Genomic DNA, 18,291 nt, shown 5'->3' on the forward strand with positions numbered 1-18,291 from the left:
TAAGGAAAGGCAAACCTACGTTTCTAGCATTTGTAGACTTAGAGAAAGCTTTTGACAATGTTGACTGGAATCCTCTCTTCCAAATTCTAAAGGTGGCAGGGGTAAAATACAGGGAGCGAAAGGCTATTTACAATTTGTACAGAAACCAGATGGCAGTTATAAGAGTCGAGAGGTATGAAAGGGAAGCAGTGGTTGGGAAGGGAGTGAGACAGGGTTGTAGCCTCTCCCCAATGTTATTCAATCTGTATATTGAGCAAGCAGTAAAGGAAACAAAAGAAAAATTCGGAGTAAGTATTAAAATCTATGGAGAAGAAATAAAAACTTGGAGGTTCGCCGATGACATTGTAATTCTGTCAGAGACAGCAAAGGACTTGGAAGGGCAGTTGAATGGAATGGACAGTGTCTTGAAAGGAGGATATAAGATGAACATCAACAAAAGCAAAACGAGCATAATGGAATGTAGTCGAATTAAATCGGGTGATGATGAGGGAATTAGATTAGGAAATGAGACGCTTAAAGTAGTAAAGGAGTTTTGCTATTTGGGGAGCAAAATAACTGATGATGGTCGAAGTAGAGAAGATATAAAATGTAGACTGGCAATGGCAAGGAAACATTTCTGAAGAAGAGAAATTTGTTAACATCGAGTATAGATTTAAGTGTCAGGAAGTCGTTTCTGAAAGTATTTGTATGGAGTGTAGCCATGTATGGAAGTGAAACATGGACGATAAATAGTCTGGACAAGAAGAGAATAGAAGCTTTCGAAATGTGGTGCTACAGAAGAATGCTGAAGATTAGATGGGTAGACCACATAACTAATGAGGAGGTATTGAATAGAATTGGGGAGAAGAGGAATTTGTGGCACAACTTGGCGAGAAGAAGGGACCGGTTGGTAGGACATGTTCTGAGGCATCAAGGGATCACAAATTTAGCATTGGAGGGCAGTGTGGAGGGTAAAAATCATAGAGAGAGACCAAGAGATGAATACACAAAGCAGATTCAGAAGGATGTAGGTTGCAGTAGGTACTGGGAGATGAAGAAACTTGCACAGGATAGGGTAGCACGGAGAGCTGCATCAAACCAGTCTCAGGACTGAAGACCACAACAACAACAACATATGCCAAGAGCACACAAGGCAGTGATGAATGCAAAGGATGGTTATTCTGAGGAATCTAAAATTCAAACATTGCATTTGCCTATGTTTTGACTTAGTTTAATGAACAATTTGAAAATAATAAGATGCAATTTTATAAAGTATTTTCTTTCCATTCTCCATGACCACTCTGTGTTTCCAAACTTATGGAGGGCACAGTAAATTAAAATCAAGCAAAACCTTTTTCAATTACAACTGTTTATTTTTAATAAATTAATATATTTTAATGGAACTAGAAAAAAAAGCCAGTCTGTTCCATGTCTAACACTGCATCATAATTCATGACTGAACATGAAACATAATAAACATTTCATTATGAAAACAAGCAAATAAAATAAACGAAAGGAGCAAACAGAAACATAAATGCCATTTTAATCATGTTACAATATTTATATCTGGTGGAGGTATAGTTATAATGGAAAGGACAAAAGTCATTGCTCAGTAAGTTTCTTTGGTACAAATAGTGAGCCTGTGAGCAATCAAACAATAATAATGCTGTTAATAATAACCAAAATATCAGCAGTCACAGCATTGTAAAGAATCTTTATCTCAAATACTTGCTTATTCATAACCACATTTTGCTCAAATTTGAATGCTTGTTGTCTTTTTAGATAGAAGAGCACTTACATACAAGTTACAGAAATAGGAGCTGGATCAGGGCTGACAGACAAGAATTAAAAGCAACCACATCTCTTAATATGAATATTTCACTCTGCAGCAACTGTGGACTGCTTTGAAACTTCCTCATATGTAAAAACTGTGATCCAGGTCAGTACTTAAATTCAGAACCTGTCCTTTCATGGACACTGATCTTACTGATACAGCTATCCAAGAATGCAAAAGAGCTTTGACAAGGCAGGAAAGCAGTAGTGGCAGAACTGAGGTGGTGAGAGCACATAATAAGTAGTGCCTGGATTGCTCTGTCAGTTTGGGTATTTCTTATGAAAGCTCAGATTCTGGGTTCAAGTACTGGTTCAGCATGCAGTTTCAGCTTGCCAGTGGGTTTCATGATGCTTTATTATCCATATTTAAGAAAGAAAGGAAAAAAATCAAAATAAAAAAAAAATCTGTAAAACAGATGGAAAGTGCGTACATGTGCTGTTGGCAAAGAAAATACAAACAAACAATGACTCAGGAGAAATTAGTATACAGGAAACTGATTTTTAAATTTTGTTTCTCATAGTTTCTGATTGATTCTCAAATAAGGAGGAGACAGAGTCACTGATATGTGTTCAGAGTTGGTTATTGTTTTGTAAGCTAATTATATAAATCAGACAGATTTTACCTTTAAAAAACTTTGTGTGAAAGTACTTACCTAATTACACGAACTGCTTCATTTCTGAGGCGTTCTGCATAATTTCTATTGGTTTCTGATTCATTATAATAGTTGATATTACTCTGTGTCCATTCAAAAGGTGTGTAACGAGAATAAAGTGCAGTCCGTGCAGCGTGTGGTGGGTTTCGTTCAACACTGGTAACTAAGTTTGGGAACCTTATTGGTTCAGTAGACATTTTTGCAGATGTGTAGCTTTTATCCAGATATGCATTCGTTAGAGGGTGACTAGCCCTGCAAGAAAAAACAAAACTGGAAGTGAGTTAATGGCTCACATGTACTTAACATGTATTGCTTCAGATAAATGTTTTTATCTGTACAGCCCTTATGAATTTGTGATAGAACTACATTGCATTTTACATGAATAATAACACATTACTCTGTATGCCAAATTAAACCTATTAATACAGCCTCTTTTTCTGTTACTTCATGCAGATCACCAGCCTTATACCTAGGTGAGCTACTTGTAAAATACTTTTGCGTCAGACGGAAAGACCCTGCTTTGAACCTTAGAGAAGGATGCAGAGTTACACGTAGAAATTCTGTTTTTATATCTTCTGTGGTTGTGAATATTGTAATTTATATGAAATAGACTATTGTTATTATATAGGTAACAAATCAATAACAGATTACCTTAATCCTGTTATGTAATTCAGCACACACAAATAGTACAATACAGGTTTTTATGCTTTCACTTTTCTTCTCAGTTCTCTCCTCATATTGTCAATTATCGTTAATTCTGATGTATATTCAAACAATGGAAAATCCAGGATGGAATGTAACAATATAACGAGCACAAATTATGGCTGTGGTTCATGAGTCAGTTATCAATAAGGGTTTACAATACACTCCAATGGAACAGTTGCAAAAACTGCAGACAACACATCTAATTTTTTTCCCCTTAAGTAAAAACTAGTATACTTAAATCGAGTAAATCAACGTGGTTTGAAAATTACAGCCTGTATATCTTCGTCTTTCCCTCTCCTTCCCTCTTTCCTGATGAAGCAACCATTGGTTGTGAAAGCTTGAATTTTGTGTGTATGTTTGTGTTTGTTTGTGTGTCTATCGACCTGCCAGCGTTTTCGTTTGGTAAGGCACATCATCTTTGTTTTTAGATATCTTTTTCCCACGTGGAATGTTTCCCTCTATTATATTCATTTCTCAATATTTTTATAAATATGAGGATATGTCATTGGATAATAGGAATTTTATAAAACAGGATTTTTATTAAAATTTTATAGATGGCACAACATAATATTGCCTTACAGGAGAACTATAGTTCCTTAACAATACACTGCAAAATTTCTTGGTAACTTGAATGGCACACACCTATGCCAACTTGTAGAAGCCAATGTCAATATACACTATACAAGAACAAATAAAGATGTTCCCTTTCATTTTTTATCACAGGGAACAAAACTGTCTGAAATCTAAAACAGAATAAAAGTTCAGTGTGGAAACAGTTAAGACAGAAAATTACAATGGATGGATGGATTAAAAAATGGAATATATACTCTGTCATCTAGTAGACTAGTCATCCAGTGGACATCAACATGCACTTTATTATTCATGACATTGCTATAGAATTCTGCATTAGACAAGGATCTGTCTAATACATCTGTCTACTACATGATCTTGGCTATACAAAGTTTATAAATTATAACAACCGTCTGATGATCACAAGTTGCATAGCATGCAGAACCTCAGCAGCACTAGATAATTATGTAAATTTAGGAGATATTATTCTCAGCACGGTTGCCTCATCTGGTCTTCAGACCTCTACTGCCAGACTCAGACTCATACTCAAAAACCTGCATTCTGCAGATAGTTCGTTATCAATCGCCCATTTAAACATGTCTCACTGTCTGAGTCAACATTTCAACTTGTCACAATTGAGTATGACTGGAAATGAGGTTTGGGTGCACCATTATAAACCAAAAAGTAAGAGACAAATGGCTACTTGAAAGCACTCATGGTCTCACATCAAGAAAAAGTAGTCTTGACATCTACTGAGGAACTCACGGTGATTTCAGTTCCAGGAGAATGGCCAAACAGATTATTACTGCTGGATATTTCCTTGTCTGCCAGCATTGAGAAAACTAACATCAATGAGAGTCTCAGCATAGTACTTTGCAATTGTGATTGTGAGAAGGTTGGTAGTACAAACAGATGTCTAAAAATGACAGGACTCATTTTTATTTACTGTTTCCATTTGAATTTTATTATTAGGATGGATAGTAAGTGTGTTTACTATGTGGAGATGACTGCAGTAGATAATTGAAATTGTCTCAAGAACTACCATTTTGGTGTTGTGTTTTTAATTTCCCCTCAGCTTTGTGCTGGGATAGGAGGCACTGATACAGAGGGAGGGACCGGGGAACAGGGGGGCTTCAGGGTCTGGTACCATTCACTGAAGTCTAAGGCATCCTTCTCATCAGTCAGGTATGACAGTAATACCAGTATTACTGCTTAGAGTGGCACGTGTTGAAGGTGATGTGGGGATATGAACTGGGAGGGCGTGACAGGTTGGAGGAATGAAAAACTATTGGGTGGAGGATGTGGGGCAGCAGGTTACTGGAGATTGAGGCCAGGACATTTATGGAAGCAAAGGATGAGTTGCAAGGATAATTCTCAGCTGGATAGTTCAGAGAAGCTGGTAAGGGAAGGATGAATCCACATGGCCCACTTTGTGAAGCAAGTTGTGCACCAGGCAGTCAACTTTGTTCTTGGCAACAGTTTGTCAGTGGCCACTGACCCTGGTGGATAGCTGGTTGGTAGTCATACCAAAACAAAAAGCTTTGCAGTGTTTGTAGCAGAGTTGGTATATATGACATGGCTGCTTTCATAGGTGACACAGCCTCTGATAGGGTAGGAAAAGCCTGTGACATGACTGGCGTAGGAAGTGCTGAGTGGATGGATTGGGCAGTCTTGCATCTTGGTCTTCCACAGTTATGATCCCTGTGACAAGGGCTTGGGGGTGAGGGTGGCATAGGGATGAACTAGGATGTTGTGTTGTTGGGTGGATGAAGGTACACCACTTTAGGAGTGGGAAGGATCTTGGGTATGATGTTCCTCATTTCCGGGCATGATGATTGATAGTCAAAGCCCTGATGAAGGATATGGTTCAGTGGTTCCAGTCCAGGATAATACTGAGTGACAAGGGAGGCACATCTTTGTCACTGATTCTTGGAGTAGGTGGGAAGACTGTGTGTGTGTGTGTGTGTGTGTGTGTGTGTGTGTGTGTGTGTGGATATTGGAAGGAAAATCTGTTTGCGGACTAGGTTTATTGGGTACGGTCTGTTTGTGAAGGCTTTCATGAGACCTTCAGTATACCGGGCAAGGGAGTTCAAGACACTGCACATACGTTGTTCATAGGTGGCCAGGAGGGTAGGGAGAGATTGTTAGTGTGGATAGGGTAGTAACTGTCAAAATACAGGTGCTGTTTTGTGGTTAGTGGGTTTAATGTCGACAAAGGTGTGGATGGAGATATCAGACAGATGGAGAAAACATCCATTAAGGTGGCACGTTGGATTGAGGAGAACCAGACGAAGTGGATGGGAGAGAAGGTGTTGTGGGGGTAGGTGTGGAGGCTGTGATGGAATGATGACTGGGTTTCTTGGCCCTTAGTCCAGATCATGAAGATACCATCAACCTGAACCAGACTAGGGGTTGGCATGGCACCCTCCTATGCCAAACTGTTTACAGGCCATCTCGAGAAAACTTCCAGAGCCTCCCAAATCTACCAACTCCTAGTCTAGTTCAGGTTCACTGATGATACCTTCATGATGTGGACTCAGGGCCAAGAAACCCTACCCTCAGTCCTTCACAACTTCAATACCTTCTCTACCATCTGCTTCGTCTGGTCCTCCTCAACCCAATGTGCCACCTTGTGACCATGGATCTGCACCTCTTGATGCCTCCATCTGTTGACATTAAAACCACTAACCACAAAACAACACTTGCATTTCGACAGCTGCCATCCCTTTCACAGCAAAAAATTCCTCCCATATAGCCTGTGAACAACATATCTGCAGTGATCATAACTGTCTTGCACGGTATGCTGAAGGTCTCACCAAGGCCTTCACAAACAGACACTACTCCGTAGCCGGCCACGGTGGCCGAGCGGTTCTAGACGCTTCAGTCCGGAACCACGCGACTGCTACGGTCGCAGGTTCGAATCCTGCCTTGGGCATGGATGTGTGTGATGTTCTTAGGTTAGTTAGGTTTAAGTAGTTCTAAGTTCTAGGGGACTGGTGACCTAAGATGTTAAGTCTCATAGTGCTCGGAGCCATTTTGAACTACCCCGTAAATGTAGTCTGCAAATGGATTTCCCTTTCCACATCTTCACAAACCCCCAATCCTCCCACTAGCCCCAAGAATCAGCTACAAAGGAGTGCCCTCTCGTCGCCCAACATTACCCTGGACTGGAACAGCTGAACCACATCCTTTGTTAGCTTTGATTATCTTTGTCATGCCCGGATATAACAGACATACTATCCATGGAGTTGCCAATCACTATCCAAGATGCTTCCCAACCCTCCTAGAGTGGTGTTCCATAACCCACCCAACTACACAACACCATCCCTAAGCTGCTCCGACTCCCAACTCCTTGTCACACGGACCGTATTCCTGTCGAATGCCAAGGTACAAGACCTGCCCAATACAACCACCCAGCATTTCCCACTCTAGTCCTGTCACAGGCTTATCCTACCACATTAGAGGCTGTGCCACTTGTGAAAGCAACCCTGTCATATACCAATCTGCTGCAAACACTGCACAGCTTTTTATGTCTGCATGACTACCAGTCAGCTGTCCACCATGACGAAAAGCTAATACAAAACTATTACCAAGAACAAAGTTGACCACCCTCGGCATTACAACAAGCAACTGAACACAACATGCTCAATTTCAATGGCTGCTTCACAATCCGAGCCATGTGGATCCTTGCCTTCTCTGCCAGCTTCTCCGAACTACACAGATGGGAGTTCTCCTTGCAATTTATACTTCATTGCTGTAATCAGCCTAGCCTCAATCTTCAGTAACCCACAAACCCCGCACCCTCTACCCAACAGTTTCACCTACCCATGTTCTGACATCACTTCTCAATTCATGTTCTCATATCATCTTCAGCATGTGGCACTCCACACTGGATCTGACAACTGTGCATCACATACCTAGCCTGTGCACTTGTCCCCCTCCCTCCTGCATACCTTGCTGGCAAATTGGCTGCCTTCCTCTGAGCCACTAGCTTCTTCTTTGTCTCTCTCTAGATTCTCACTACAGTGGAGTCCCTGTTATCCTTGGGACTGAGTGACCTGCCACACATTTCTAACCTTCCCCACCATGTCCCTCTTCCCTCTCTGTGAAAGGAGTTGCAAAAGCTAGGATTTTTTGTATGTGTCCATTGGCAGTACTTACGATTACACTACCAGCCAATCTGTTGCCTTAAAGATACTTGTTTTTACTTCTGATAATGTCCCTCCTCTGCCTGCCCCCCCCCCCCCTCGCCTCTCTGTTCCCACACAGAGATCTGAATGGGGGCACAATTTTAGCTCCAGGATGTTTTACCCATTAGAATGTCATCTTTATTTAACCATGTTCTTGGGGAATATAAGAAGATAATTTGCTTGCTTTTGGCTGTGTCACAGTGTCAATCTAGCTACGCCATGCTGGCTAATGTTACAAGGCCAGATCAACTGATCATCAAGAGCAACTTCACTGTAACTACTGAAATAGCTTCTGTCCTCCTTCAGGAACCATGTGTTAGTTTGGCCACACCACAGCCATACCTCCAAAATTGTTGCAACTACAGTGTGTCTATTGCTGAGGCATGGAAGCCTATTCACCATGTGAAGGCCTGTCATTCATGAGGAGATAGTTCTGTATGTATAAACTAATTAACAAACAGTTTTGTTACTTTCTTTCATAATAAAATCAAATGTCTTCTCCTTGTTTTATAAATTTTTGACATGTCTCCTGTATGCAAACCAAATGGATTACAAATGTACGTCATGAGATTAAATTTTTGACATGTCTCCTGTACGCAAACCAAATGGATTGCAAATGTACGTCATGAGATGAATAAAACACAATTCAACACAACAATACAGTCTATCTGGTCATAGCTGATGAATCTGATCCAACACCAAACAATGACTCCATCCAACATTTGCACAACCAGAGTCATAGCTGTGTTACAATCAGATTAAAATATGAAAAATGACCTTCCTTTAAACACCACAAAACAGTCTTCATGTAATATTATTCGGCCCTACAATGCTGTTCCAATATATTCATGTTTATATCACATCTTCAAATGAATGTCCTTCCTCCTAGGACTTTTCTTCATACAGAAATGAGGAAAGAACATTATTCATCAAGCATAAGAGGCACTGAGCAGTACAAAGTGACCAGTAAAATTGTTAAACTGCCTAGCTTTCATGCAAAATCCTTCTTCAGTACAATCAACTGTGAACATACACATCATACATAAAGTCATTGTTATCTCCCAGTGCTTCTCAACACTGATTTACATGATCGAGTTGAATACACTGCCCACTGAACCATTTGTACAAACTTTTTGCCTAATCTCTCTTTTAGGCTGTATGAACAGCTGGCCATTGTTTAATCTGCTATACTCTATTTGCAAAAACCACAATAAAATTAGTACAATAGTTGCTACATTCGGAAAAACCGACACTCTTCTAATTACAATCAGCAGATATTCTTGTGTTACTCCATCTACTTAATATTTACATAAAAAAGCTTTGTTATTTGTAATGCTGAGTCTTTGTTATTTCTAATGCTAACATGGGTTTTAGATCCCCAAATTTATATAGTCAGGTAATGTGTAAAACTCTGATTATCTTTAAATTAACAGGGATGAATCATTTCTTGTCTTGGCAACCTGTTAGTATCCTTGCATCAAAATATAGAAGCCTCCTCTGAGCCACAGATAAGAAATTTAACACTTTGGGTTTGTTTAGTATGTAAGAATATCAAACTTAAACATGATGGAAAGCTCTTCGATGAAGTGAGGAAGATCTTGTCTAACAGTGCAGCAGCAGTGCATAGTAGATGATGCTTGTGTATGGAAATGTAAGCAACGGCTTGTGTAATAAAGTAAGTACCACATAATGCGTCAAGTATTAATGATGGTGACTAAAAGCCTGTAATCCAATCCCTCCTACACTAGAGACCCCACATCCACCGAGGAGCATGCATTTGGCATTCATAAAAATCTGGCGCAGGCTATCAGACTGTGAGAATGTGGCCGTATCACATCAATTCGTCCTCTGCGACTACTTCTGCAGACAACAGCTCAAGAATTGCAGTACCGGATGTGCAGTTTGCAAATGGTGTGATTAAAACTGAGTGCAACGTTCAAGACTGTGACATTTCTGTGGCTAACACTCACCATGTAATGCATCAACAATGGCCACATACTCCGAACCTATCATTAGACTTCGAGAACAATAATGCATCTGGCCCTGCCTTGGTTAAACAAGGCCCATAAACTTCGTACAACTCTGTATTCATGTCTTCCACATCCTCCAGACCATGAATTGGATTCAATGGATTCAAGCAACTGCTAATCGTTCTGCCACAACCAATTGCGTGCTACACTGATCTGGCACCCATGTTGCGTAACGTCAGAAATTATGTAACTGTTCATCCACCTTTCTGATTGAAATTGTCTAGCACACATTTAAAACTACTGCCATTCAAAGCCACTCAGCCAGCATTATGGTTTGTAGCATTATGGTTTGTAACCTGGATGGGATTTTTTGGACTTTTGGAATTTCCAGCAATGCCAACAAGTGTGTACATCTACTCTGCCATCTAGCTGTGCAGGCCAAACTCTTTAGTGACATTATCCTGAGCGTGCCGCAAAGGGCAAGTATGGTGCAGCGAAAGCAGCATTTTTACAGAAACTTTCACATTTTACAGAACAGTAGCTTAAGGTCATGTACAAGCAACAACCTCAGAAGGGCATACCACTGCAACTTTGGGCCAACTCTGTGCAACTGTCGATGCCTCCTGGATCCTTTGGCTAGTGAACTTTCTGACTGACCTAGAAGTCAGCCCCATTAGAAGATTGCCTCTGAGTGTCAGATTGAGTGTATTCGGTAATTCGCCACCACCACAGGATTAATAAGTGCAAGGCTACCACCCCTAGTGATATGGGAGTGCATCTGAACTACCATGACTGCTCACAAAAGAGATGCCACACTCTCGCAGTGGCTGGCAACCCACCGTGGCCTAGCCACCCAGCCTGCAAAGCATGACAACTATGTACCAGATTCCACTCCCATCTCTGACAGATGTTTTGCTCCCTGCCATGACTCAGCACGTGGACATTCGTGCCAGCAACAGTTTTATACCCCCATCCAACAAACCACCCCAAAATCTTGGTCCATGGCACCAATGACTGCACTGTGCAACTTTCACCAACCCTGCAATCGACTTGGATAGTCACTTGACTGGACTTGACTCTCACCAGGTGCCATTCACACTGATCTCACTCATCAGTTAACTAGCACTAGTATTCAGGACCTCTTCACCCTGACCATGCCTACACCACTCATATCTATACCACATCAACCAAAACAGTGCTGTGTCAACGACTTGTACCTCAATACGCTTCATGAGTATGTCACACTGGTGGATGACACACTGAGTACACATCAAGTACTACACTGACTGTTGCAATCAATGGCCACATAGCAAACAGGAAGACCTTAAGCACCATGTCAATGACATAACTACAGAATAGCAAATGGCTCAAGAATGCCTTCATGTATCAGAGTGTTAACAACCATGGACAGCAGGCACTGCATCAACCTGCCCCACCATCTTCTCCAGCCACATTCCACTCACATGCAGAATGCTCCCCTCCATGCCAGCTCTCGCCGATGCATGTCAACCACCTTCCCAGCATCAGTACAGCATCACCTGCAGTGTTTCTAAACCGGACAGGACAGGACCGGAAAGGACAGTGTATCATATCATGACTACCAATAGTCCACCAGGTTGCCACAAACCTCAATGCCTGTGCCCCATAGACTTACAGAGAGTCAGGTCAGCTATGAACGAGCTGTTGCAAGAAGGGACTGTACGTCTTTCTGACAGTCCTTGGGCTTTGAACGAGGGTGGTTTGAAAAGTTCTCAAAACGGAATAGAAAAAAAAGTACTTACATCACTGACACCTTTTTTTATTTTTCAGTGTAGTCTCCTTGTAGATTAATGCACCTGGTCCAAAGATGTTCAAGTGCCTTGATCCCATTTCGAAAATGAGTTTCCTCCAGCCTGCAAAATAGTTGTCAACTCCAGCTATCAATTCTTTGTTTGAAGTGAATCTTCGTCCATCAAGAAAAATTTTCAGTTTTGGAAATAGATGGAAGTCTGACAGAGCCATATCAGGTGAATAAGGCAGGTGTGGCAACATTTCATACCTTAGTTTGTGTAATTTTGCCATGGTGATGGCACATGTGCGCAAGCGCACACTGATCCAGTGTCAAGAGTCACAGCACCCATCTTGCAGATAATGTTTTCATTTCTAATTCTTCAGTTAAAATGTGATACACCCTTTCAGATAACATCTGGCAAAAGTGAGCAATTTCACGTACTTTCAATCGGCGATCCTCCATGATCAATGTGTGCACTTTTGCAATGATTTATGGAGTAGTGAAACATCTTGGCCAACCACTGTGCAGATCGTCTTCTAAGCTCTCTGGACCAAATTTAAATTTATTTGTCCACTTGGTAACAGGTGAATATGAAGGAGGAGAGTCCCTCAGTGTATTCTGGAAATCAGCATGAATGTCCTTTGCTTTCGCAAATTTCTTTACAAAGTATTTAATCGCTGTCGAATCTCGATTTTTTTCCACCTTCGCAAATCACTACACGGGAACAACAACAGAGCCACGTCACTGCCACAGCTCTCTTCCAAGAATACTGGTGTAGCATGTGTTTACAGTTAATAGTTCAATGAATATCATATGAACAACTCGTTGCGATAGCGCTGGCCTCTCATGGTGATTCCGAGAACTTTTCAAACCACTCTCATATAAAACTAGTGCCCAAAAACCATGGTTCAGTGAGACTAGGTCAGGGTTATCGGATACTGAATTCCAGGACTGTACATCAGTTATCCCACACCTTATATCTAGAACTTCATGCACACCTTTGCTGGTGATATAGTGTTTAGTGGCACTGACTGCAAATGAGCATACTTACGACCTCAATGCATCCAGACAATATACAGAAAACAGCGATCACCATGCCATTCGGGCTGTTCAAATATCTCTACATGCCTTAAGGTCCTATGGAAGCTGCTCAGTCATGGCAACTGTTTATCGATGACCTTCTTTCCTGTATTCCCTTTAGTTACACGTACTTGGATGACATTCTCATTTTCTCCAAAAACAATGACCACATCCGAGGCAACTAGAAGCTGCTCTAGCTGCACTCTATGATGGCGGTGTGCTTATTAATTAATCCAAAACACAGTTATGTCATCTGGAGGTCATGTTCTCAAGTCACAAGCTCAACTCTTCCAGCATCAAGTTGACAGAGGAGTGTATCTCTACCGTGAGCAGTGTTTCCCATCCTGAGCCATGTCACGGCCTATAGCACTTCGTAGGGATTCTAAATTTCTATATTCGTCACCTGCCTCACGCAGCTGAGCTACAGGTGCCTCTCATGAACACTCTGGTGGACACCGACAAACAGGGCAAGAAGAAAATTCAGTGGACTTTGAAGATGGCAGATGCATTTCAATGCATCAAACAGTGTGTAGCGTATGCTCTCACTTTGGCATGCCCCAACCATGATGCCCAATTGACTCTCATGATTAATGAGAGAAATTCCGTTATTGGGGCAATTCTGCAACAGGTACTCGATGGTGAAACTCACCCGCTCTAGTTTTCTCGAAGACACTGCAACCTTCCCAAATCAATTGGTCTGTGCTCGACCAGGAGCTTTTAGCCATCTATTCTGCCATCCGGTACTTCAGAGAAGGCATCGATGGCTGACAAGTATACAGGGTGGTCCACCTGAAGTTTCAGATGAGATTATCTTGATAGCTATACATTGGGTAAAAATAGTGGGTAAGACAAGTTTCTAAGCTCAGAGGGGGACATCAAATGATATTACACGTGACCCCCAGCCCCTGTTCCCTTGGGTGGGGCAGCTTTTAAATCTTAAATGGAAACCACCATTTTCTATTGCAGATTCGGATTCTCCATAAAAAAGTAATTAAGTTTTGTCTGAAACATTTTTTTAAACCATTGACAGATGGTGCTGAAATCGAGAAACATTAAAATTGGGGAAGAACTCCAATTTATTTAGAATGATCCGAGAAGGACGCATCAAATCGATACAAAATGTGCATCAATTCTTTCATTACACCAAATTAAGTTATTTTATTACAAAATGTATCCTACCCACCACAGTTTTTGATGGAGGGAGGTAGAATGGTAATAAAATCTCGTTAGGGAACTCTTCACAATTGCATTACTCACCCGACTGTGGTGCTACCGTGGCCAAACTGCGAACTATGACTCAGTATAAAGGCTGGTGCAATGCAGTCATACGTCACTTCACTTTCATATTGTGAACCGTAAACATCAACTGACGTAAGTAAACTATTCTTTAGCGAAACATGGCTCACTATCCTCCTACAGAGATTGTTGATATGATGTTAATTTTAGGTGAATGCCATAACAATTACACTGCAGCTGCACAATTGTATGTGGATCGTTTCCCAAACAGACGACATCCAAGCAAAAACATTATTCGAAATTGCACTCAACGAGCTGGAAATGAATATATCCACCATCCACCTCATCATCGTGAATACAACGAAAATGATGCTCGTACCCTTACCGTTCTCGCTTGTGTTCAACTGGATCCCAAAATTAGTAGTCATGGGATTCAGAGACAAACTGGAATACTGAAATCAACTGTTTTGAGGATTTTGAAGTCACATAAATATCATGCATATCATATCACACTGACACAGGCATTAACGCCAAAAGATATGCAAATACGCGTGCATTTCTGCCAATGGGCCTTGGAAATGATGAGAGACAATGATTTTTTTAGATACGTTATGTTCACCAATGAAGCCACAATAAAAGACAATGGCGAATTAAATCGTCATGATTGTCATTATTGGTCCCCTGTCAATCCATACTGGCACAGACCCGCTGGCAATCAAAACAAATGGTCGTTAATGGTCTGGTGTGCAATTTTAAACTTGATAGGACTGTATTTTTTTGACCAAAATGTTACTGGGGAATCTTATTTACAACTTCTCCGCAGTGATTTGTTGGAGCTAATGGAAGATGTTGATTTAGAAACTAGGCAACAAATGTGGTTCCAACAGGACGGAGCAGCTCCCTATTATGCTAAAAATGTGCGGAACATTTTAAATTTATGGTACCCTAGTCGGTGGATAGGACGAGGCGGACCAATTCAGTGTCATTTCACCAGACCTAACATCTTCTGATTTTTTTCTTGTGGGATTATTTAAAAAATATTGTTTATGAAAGACAGCCCACAACCCGAAACGATATTGAGCAACACATTCGAAGAGCATGTGCAGCCATACCACGGGATGTGCTGCTCAAAACTGTGGACAACTTTCGCAGACAATTGACTTTATGCATTGAAGCAAATGGGGATAATTTTGAACAATTTCTTCATGGCTAATTTCATTAATTAAGCACCCCAAATTGTGAGAGGCAAGAGGACTCACAGTAATGAAGCACACCAACATGTGACAGGCAAGGGGACTCACACTAATGAAGCACCCCAAGGGAAAATCATTCTACTACGTCCATGTCGTTGTTCCTGGGTAGCGCTAAAAGTAGGATACAGTACATTTTGTACAAAAATAGCTTAATTTGGTGTAACGAAAGAATTGGTGCACATTTTTCATCTATTTGATGCCTCTTTCTCGGATAATTCTAAATAAATCAGAGTTCTTCCCCAATTCTACTTTTTTCTCAATTTCAGCAACATCTGCCAATGGTTTAAAAATGATTCGGATAAAAATTGATTATTTTTTTTTATGGAGAATCCAAATCTGCAATAAAAAATGGGGGGTTTCCATTTAAGACTTAAAAGTTGCCCCCCACCCCACCCAAGGGGGTGGGGGCTGGAGGTCACGTGTACTATCATTTGATGTCACCCTTTGAGCTTACAAACTTGTCTTACCCACTACTTTTACCCAATGTATAGTTTTCGAGATAATCTCATCCGAAACTTCAGATGGACCACCCTGCATACAGCTCACAAGCTGTTACTAGATGTCATAAAAAAACCATCGTCAGATGCCAGTCCACAGTGATTCCGGTATCTGGACCTTATCTCGCAGTATACCACACACATCAGAAATGTACATGGCACAGACAACATTATTAAAGATTATCTTATCAGTTATATATCCATACAATAGACTTTGCACACATGGTGAGAAAACGGATGAAATGACACGAGCAATCCAGACAGTGGCCTCTGCATCAAACACCATCCACTTCCCTCATATACAGAACCATTGTTATGTGACACGTCGAAACACAGGACGCATCTGTTGATGCCTCTAGTGATGCAAAAGAGATATTCAACCTGCTATATAACTTGAGTCAAGCCGGTGTTAAGGCCACTGACAAATGCATATGTCCAAACATGAAACATGATTGCCGTCACTCAGTTCAGGCTTACATTCCCTGCCAATGGAGTAAGATTCGTTGCCACGCTTAACCCCACTTGGATACTTTCCAATCCCAAAATCATGCTTTAAGCATTTACACTCTAATATCGTCAGCCCCCTACCAGAGTCAGATGGTTGTTGATACTTATTTTGATGGTTGACACAACGACACGGTGGGTCAAAGCAGCACCTCTGTGCGAAATATCAACTGAGGCCACTGCTTGTAAATTCATCCACCTGTGCACTGCAGGGATCGGAAGCCCATAGCTCATTACCACTGATCACGGCTGTCAGTCTGGCCTCTTTAACGCCCTGTGCCACCTCTGCAAAATATCACACATGTGGACCACCGCTCATCACCCACACAGTAATGGCCTCATGGGTAGGTGGCACAGAACTATGAAAGTGGCCCTGATGTCCAACAATGAATCCTGGATCAGGACCCTTCCATTGGTTCTATTTATGTACAGTGTACAAGGATCTGGCGCAGTCCAATTACATCATGTTGTGGGACGACTCCATATGGGCCGCCTTGCACCCTCTGTACTCAGGCTAAAACAAAGTCATCAGCCGAAGGCCACAGACCTTCGACTTCCTACAAAGTGGTATACCAATGACTGTTTTCATCACCTGCCTAAAACCAGCATAGATAATACACGACAACTACACCTCGCCCCCGCCACTGACCAGGCTTTACTGGAGGTCAAGGATGACTGGCAGGGGCCCTCTCCACCCCATTCTGCTATGGAATCCTTCAATAATACCATGGACAATGAAGCAACTTTCTTCACAAATGTTGTGCCCGCTGAGCTCATAGAAATGTCGTAGTGCTGCCTTTGCCACCCTCTTCACTTTGCACAATACCAACTATACACAGGGTGTATACGTGGACAAGGAAGAAAAATTCACGGATTTCCCGGTTAAAAATACATTTTCTCCCGGGTGAGAACACGCTTTTTCCGTGTTAAGTGACGGTATATTTTCCCTTATCAATACATTGAATGGTTAAGGTTTTATACACGGGCGCAGAATTTTCCCGGCACTTCAGAAAACGAAAGTCAGAGAAAAAGATGCGTTTTGGAAATATCTATTATGTGCAGCAACATGTACGTTGCGTATTTTCATATTACGAAAGTATACATTGGAATTCCACCAAACACCGCATGTTACTTTCCGAATCATTGAAATCGAGATTGCGATGCGTTTCTGTAAGCCAGTCATAGCTCATGTCATGTGACCTTGGCAGCCGATGACAGCGGATATTCAGAGCATAGACACGTGATGTAGTCAGCCAACAGCAACATCACTGTTACGTAGCACGATCACACAAACATGTAAAGTTAATAGTTTAAATTAATATACATAGTGTTGCTACAAGAAAAGCAAAGCTTTCACATATAATATTGGTCTCTAAGGTTAATAACCTACAAGAGAAGCTACGATTTCGCATTTAATGTTTATCTTTTTCCCGCGTGTTACACTTAAGATATATCACACAAATGTGCCAGTAAAATTTTTAATAATGACAAATGTCTGATCTTCAGGGTTCGAAATTCTTCTAAACGGCTCGTCATCACAGAGCCGATTTTTAAATGAGAGTCAAAAGCTCCGTGATTTAAGAAATTCATGGTACATTCTCGCACATAGTTCAACTTACGTAAAAGGATATTTACTTTGAAAGTAACGCTTTTCAAACCACCATTCGCAATATTTTCCCGCGACCTATTAGAAATAGGTTCGTTTCAGCAGTTGCCAGAGAGCGCAGGTAACAGGCGTCACCGCGCTTGCGCAGCTACCATGACGCAGGAAGACCGTCAGTACGTACGTGTAAAAAATTGAAAGATTATACACTACGTCATAAAAGAAACAAGACATCAGAGGATACTCCAAGGGCATCGGAATATCGTGAACCATAACTAAAATGTGCACATTTAAAGCGCACTTTCGTATGTCCAGATTCCCAATCAAGTAGACCTCGACCTGATATTAAGCTTTTCAGTGTGGTTTTCTGGATGTAAATTTTCTTGGAGCACCAGTATAGTATTATATCATGTTGGTTCTTTATTATGGCATAACGCCATACATGCT

General features: G+C 41.2%; 1 protein-coding gene across 1 annotated transcript in view; it reads right to left on the minus strand.

Annotated features, from left to right (window-relative positions):
• LOC126473181 (tektin-3-like) overlaps window positions 1-18,291 on the minus strand; it is a 154,764-nt gene that overhangs the window by 75,378 nt on the left and 61,095 nt on the right. The window contains exon 4 of the mRNA XM_050100069.1: window positions 2,466-2,717. Within this exon, the coding sequence (XP_049956026.1) occupies window positions 2,466-2,717 (252 nt within the window). The remainder of the gene's footprint in view (window positions 1-2,465; window positions 2,718-18,291) is intronic.

Source organism: Schistocerca serialis, chromosome 4 (assembly GCF_023864345.2).
Source record: "Schistocerca serialis cubense isolate TAMUIC-IGC-003099 chromosome 4, iqSchSeri2.2, whole genome shotgun sequence".
Taxonomy (NCBI): Eukaryota; Metazoa; Arthropoda; class Insecta; order Orthoptera; family Acrididae; genus Schistocerca; species Schistocerca serialis.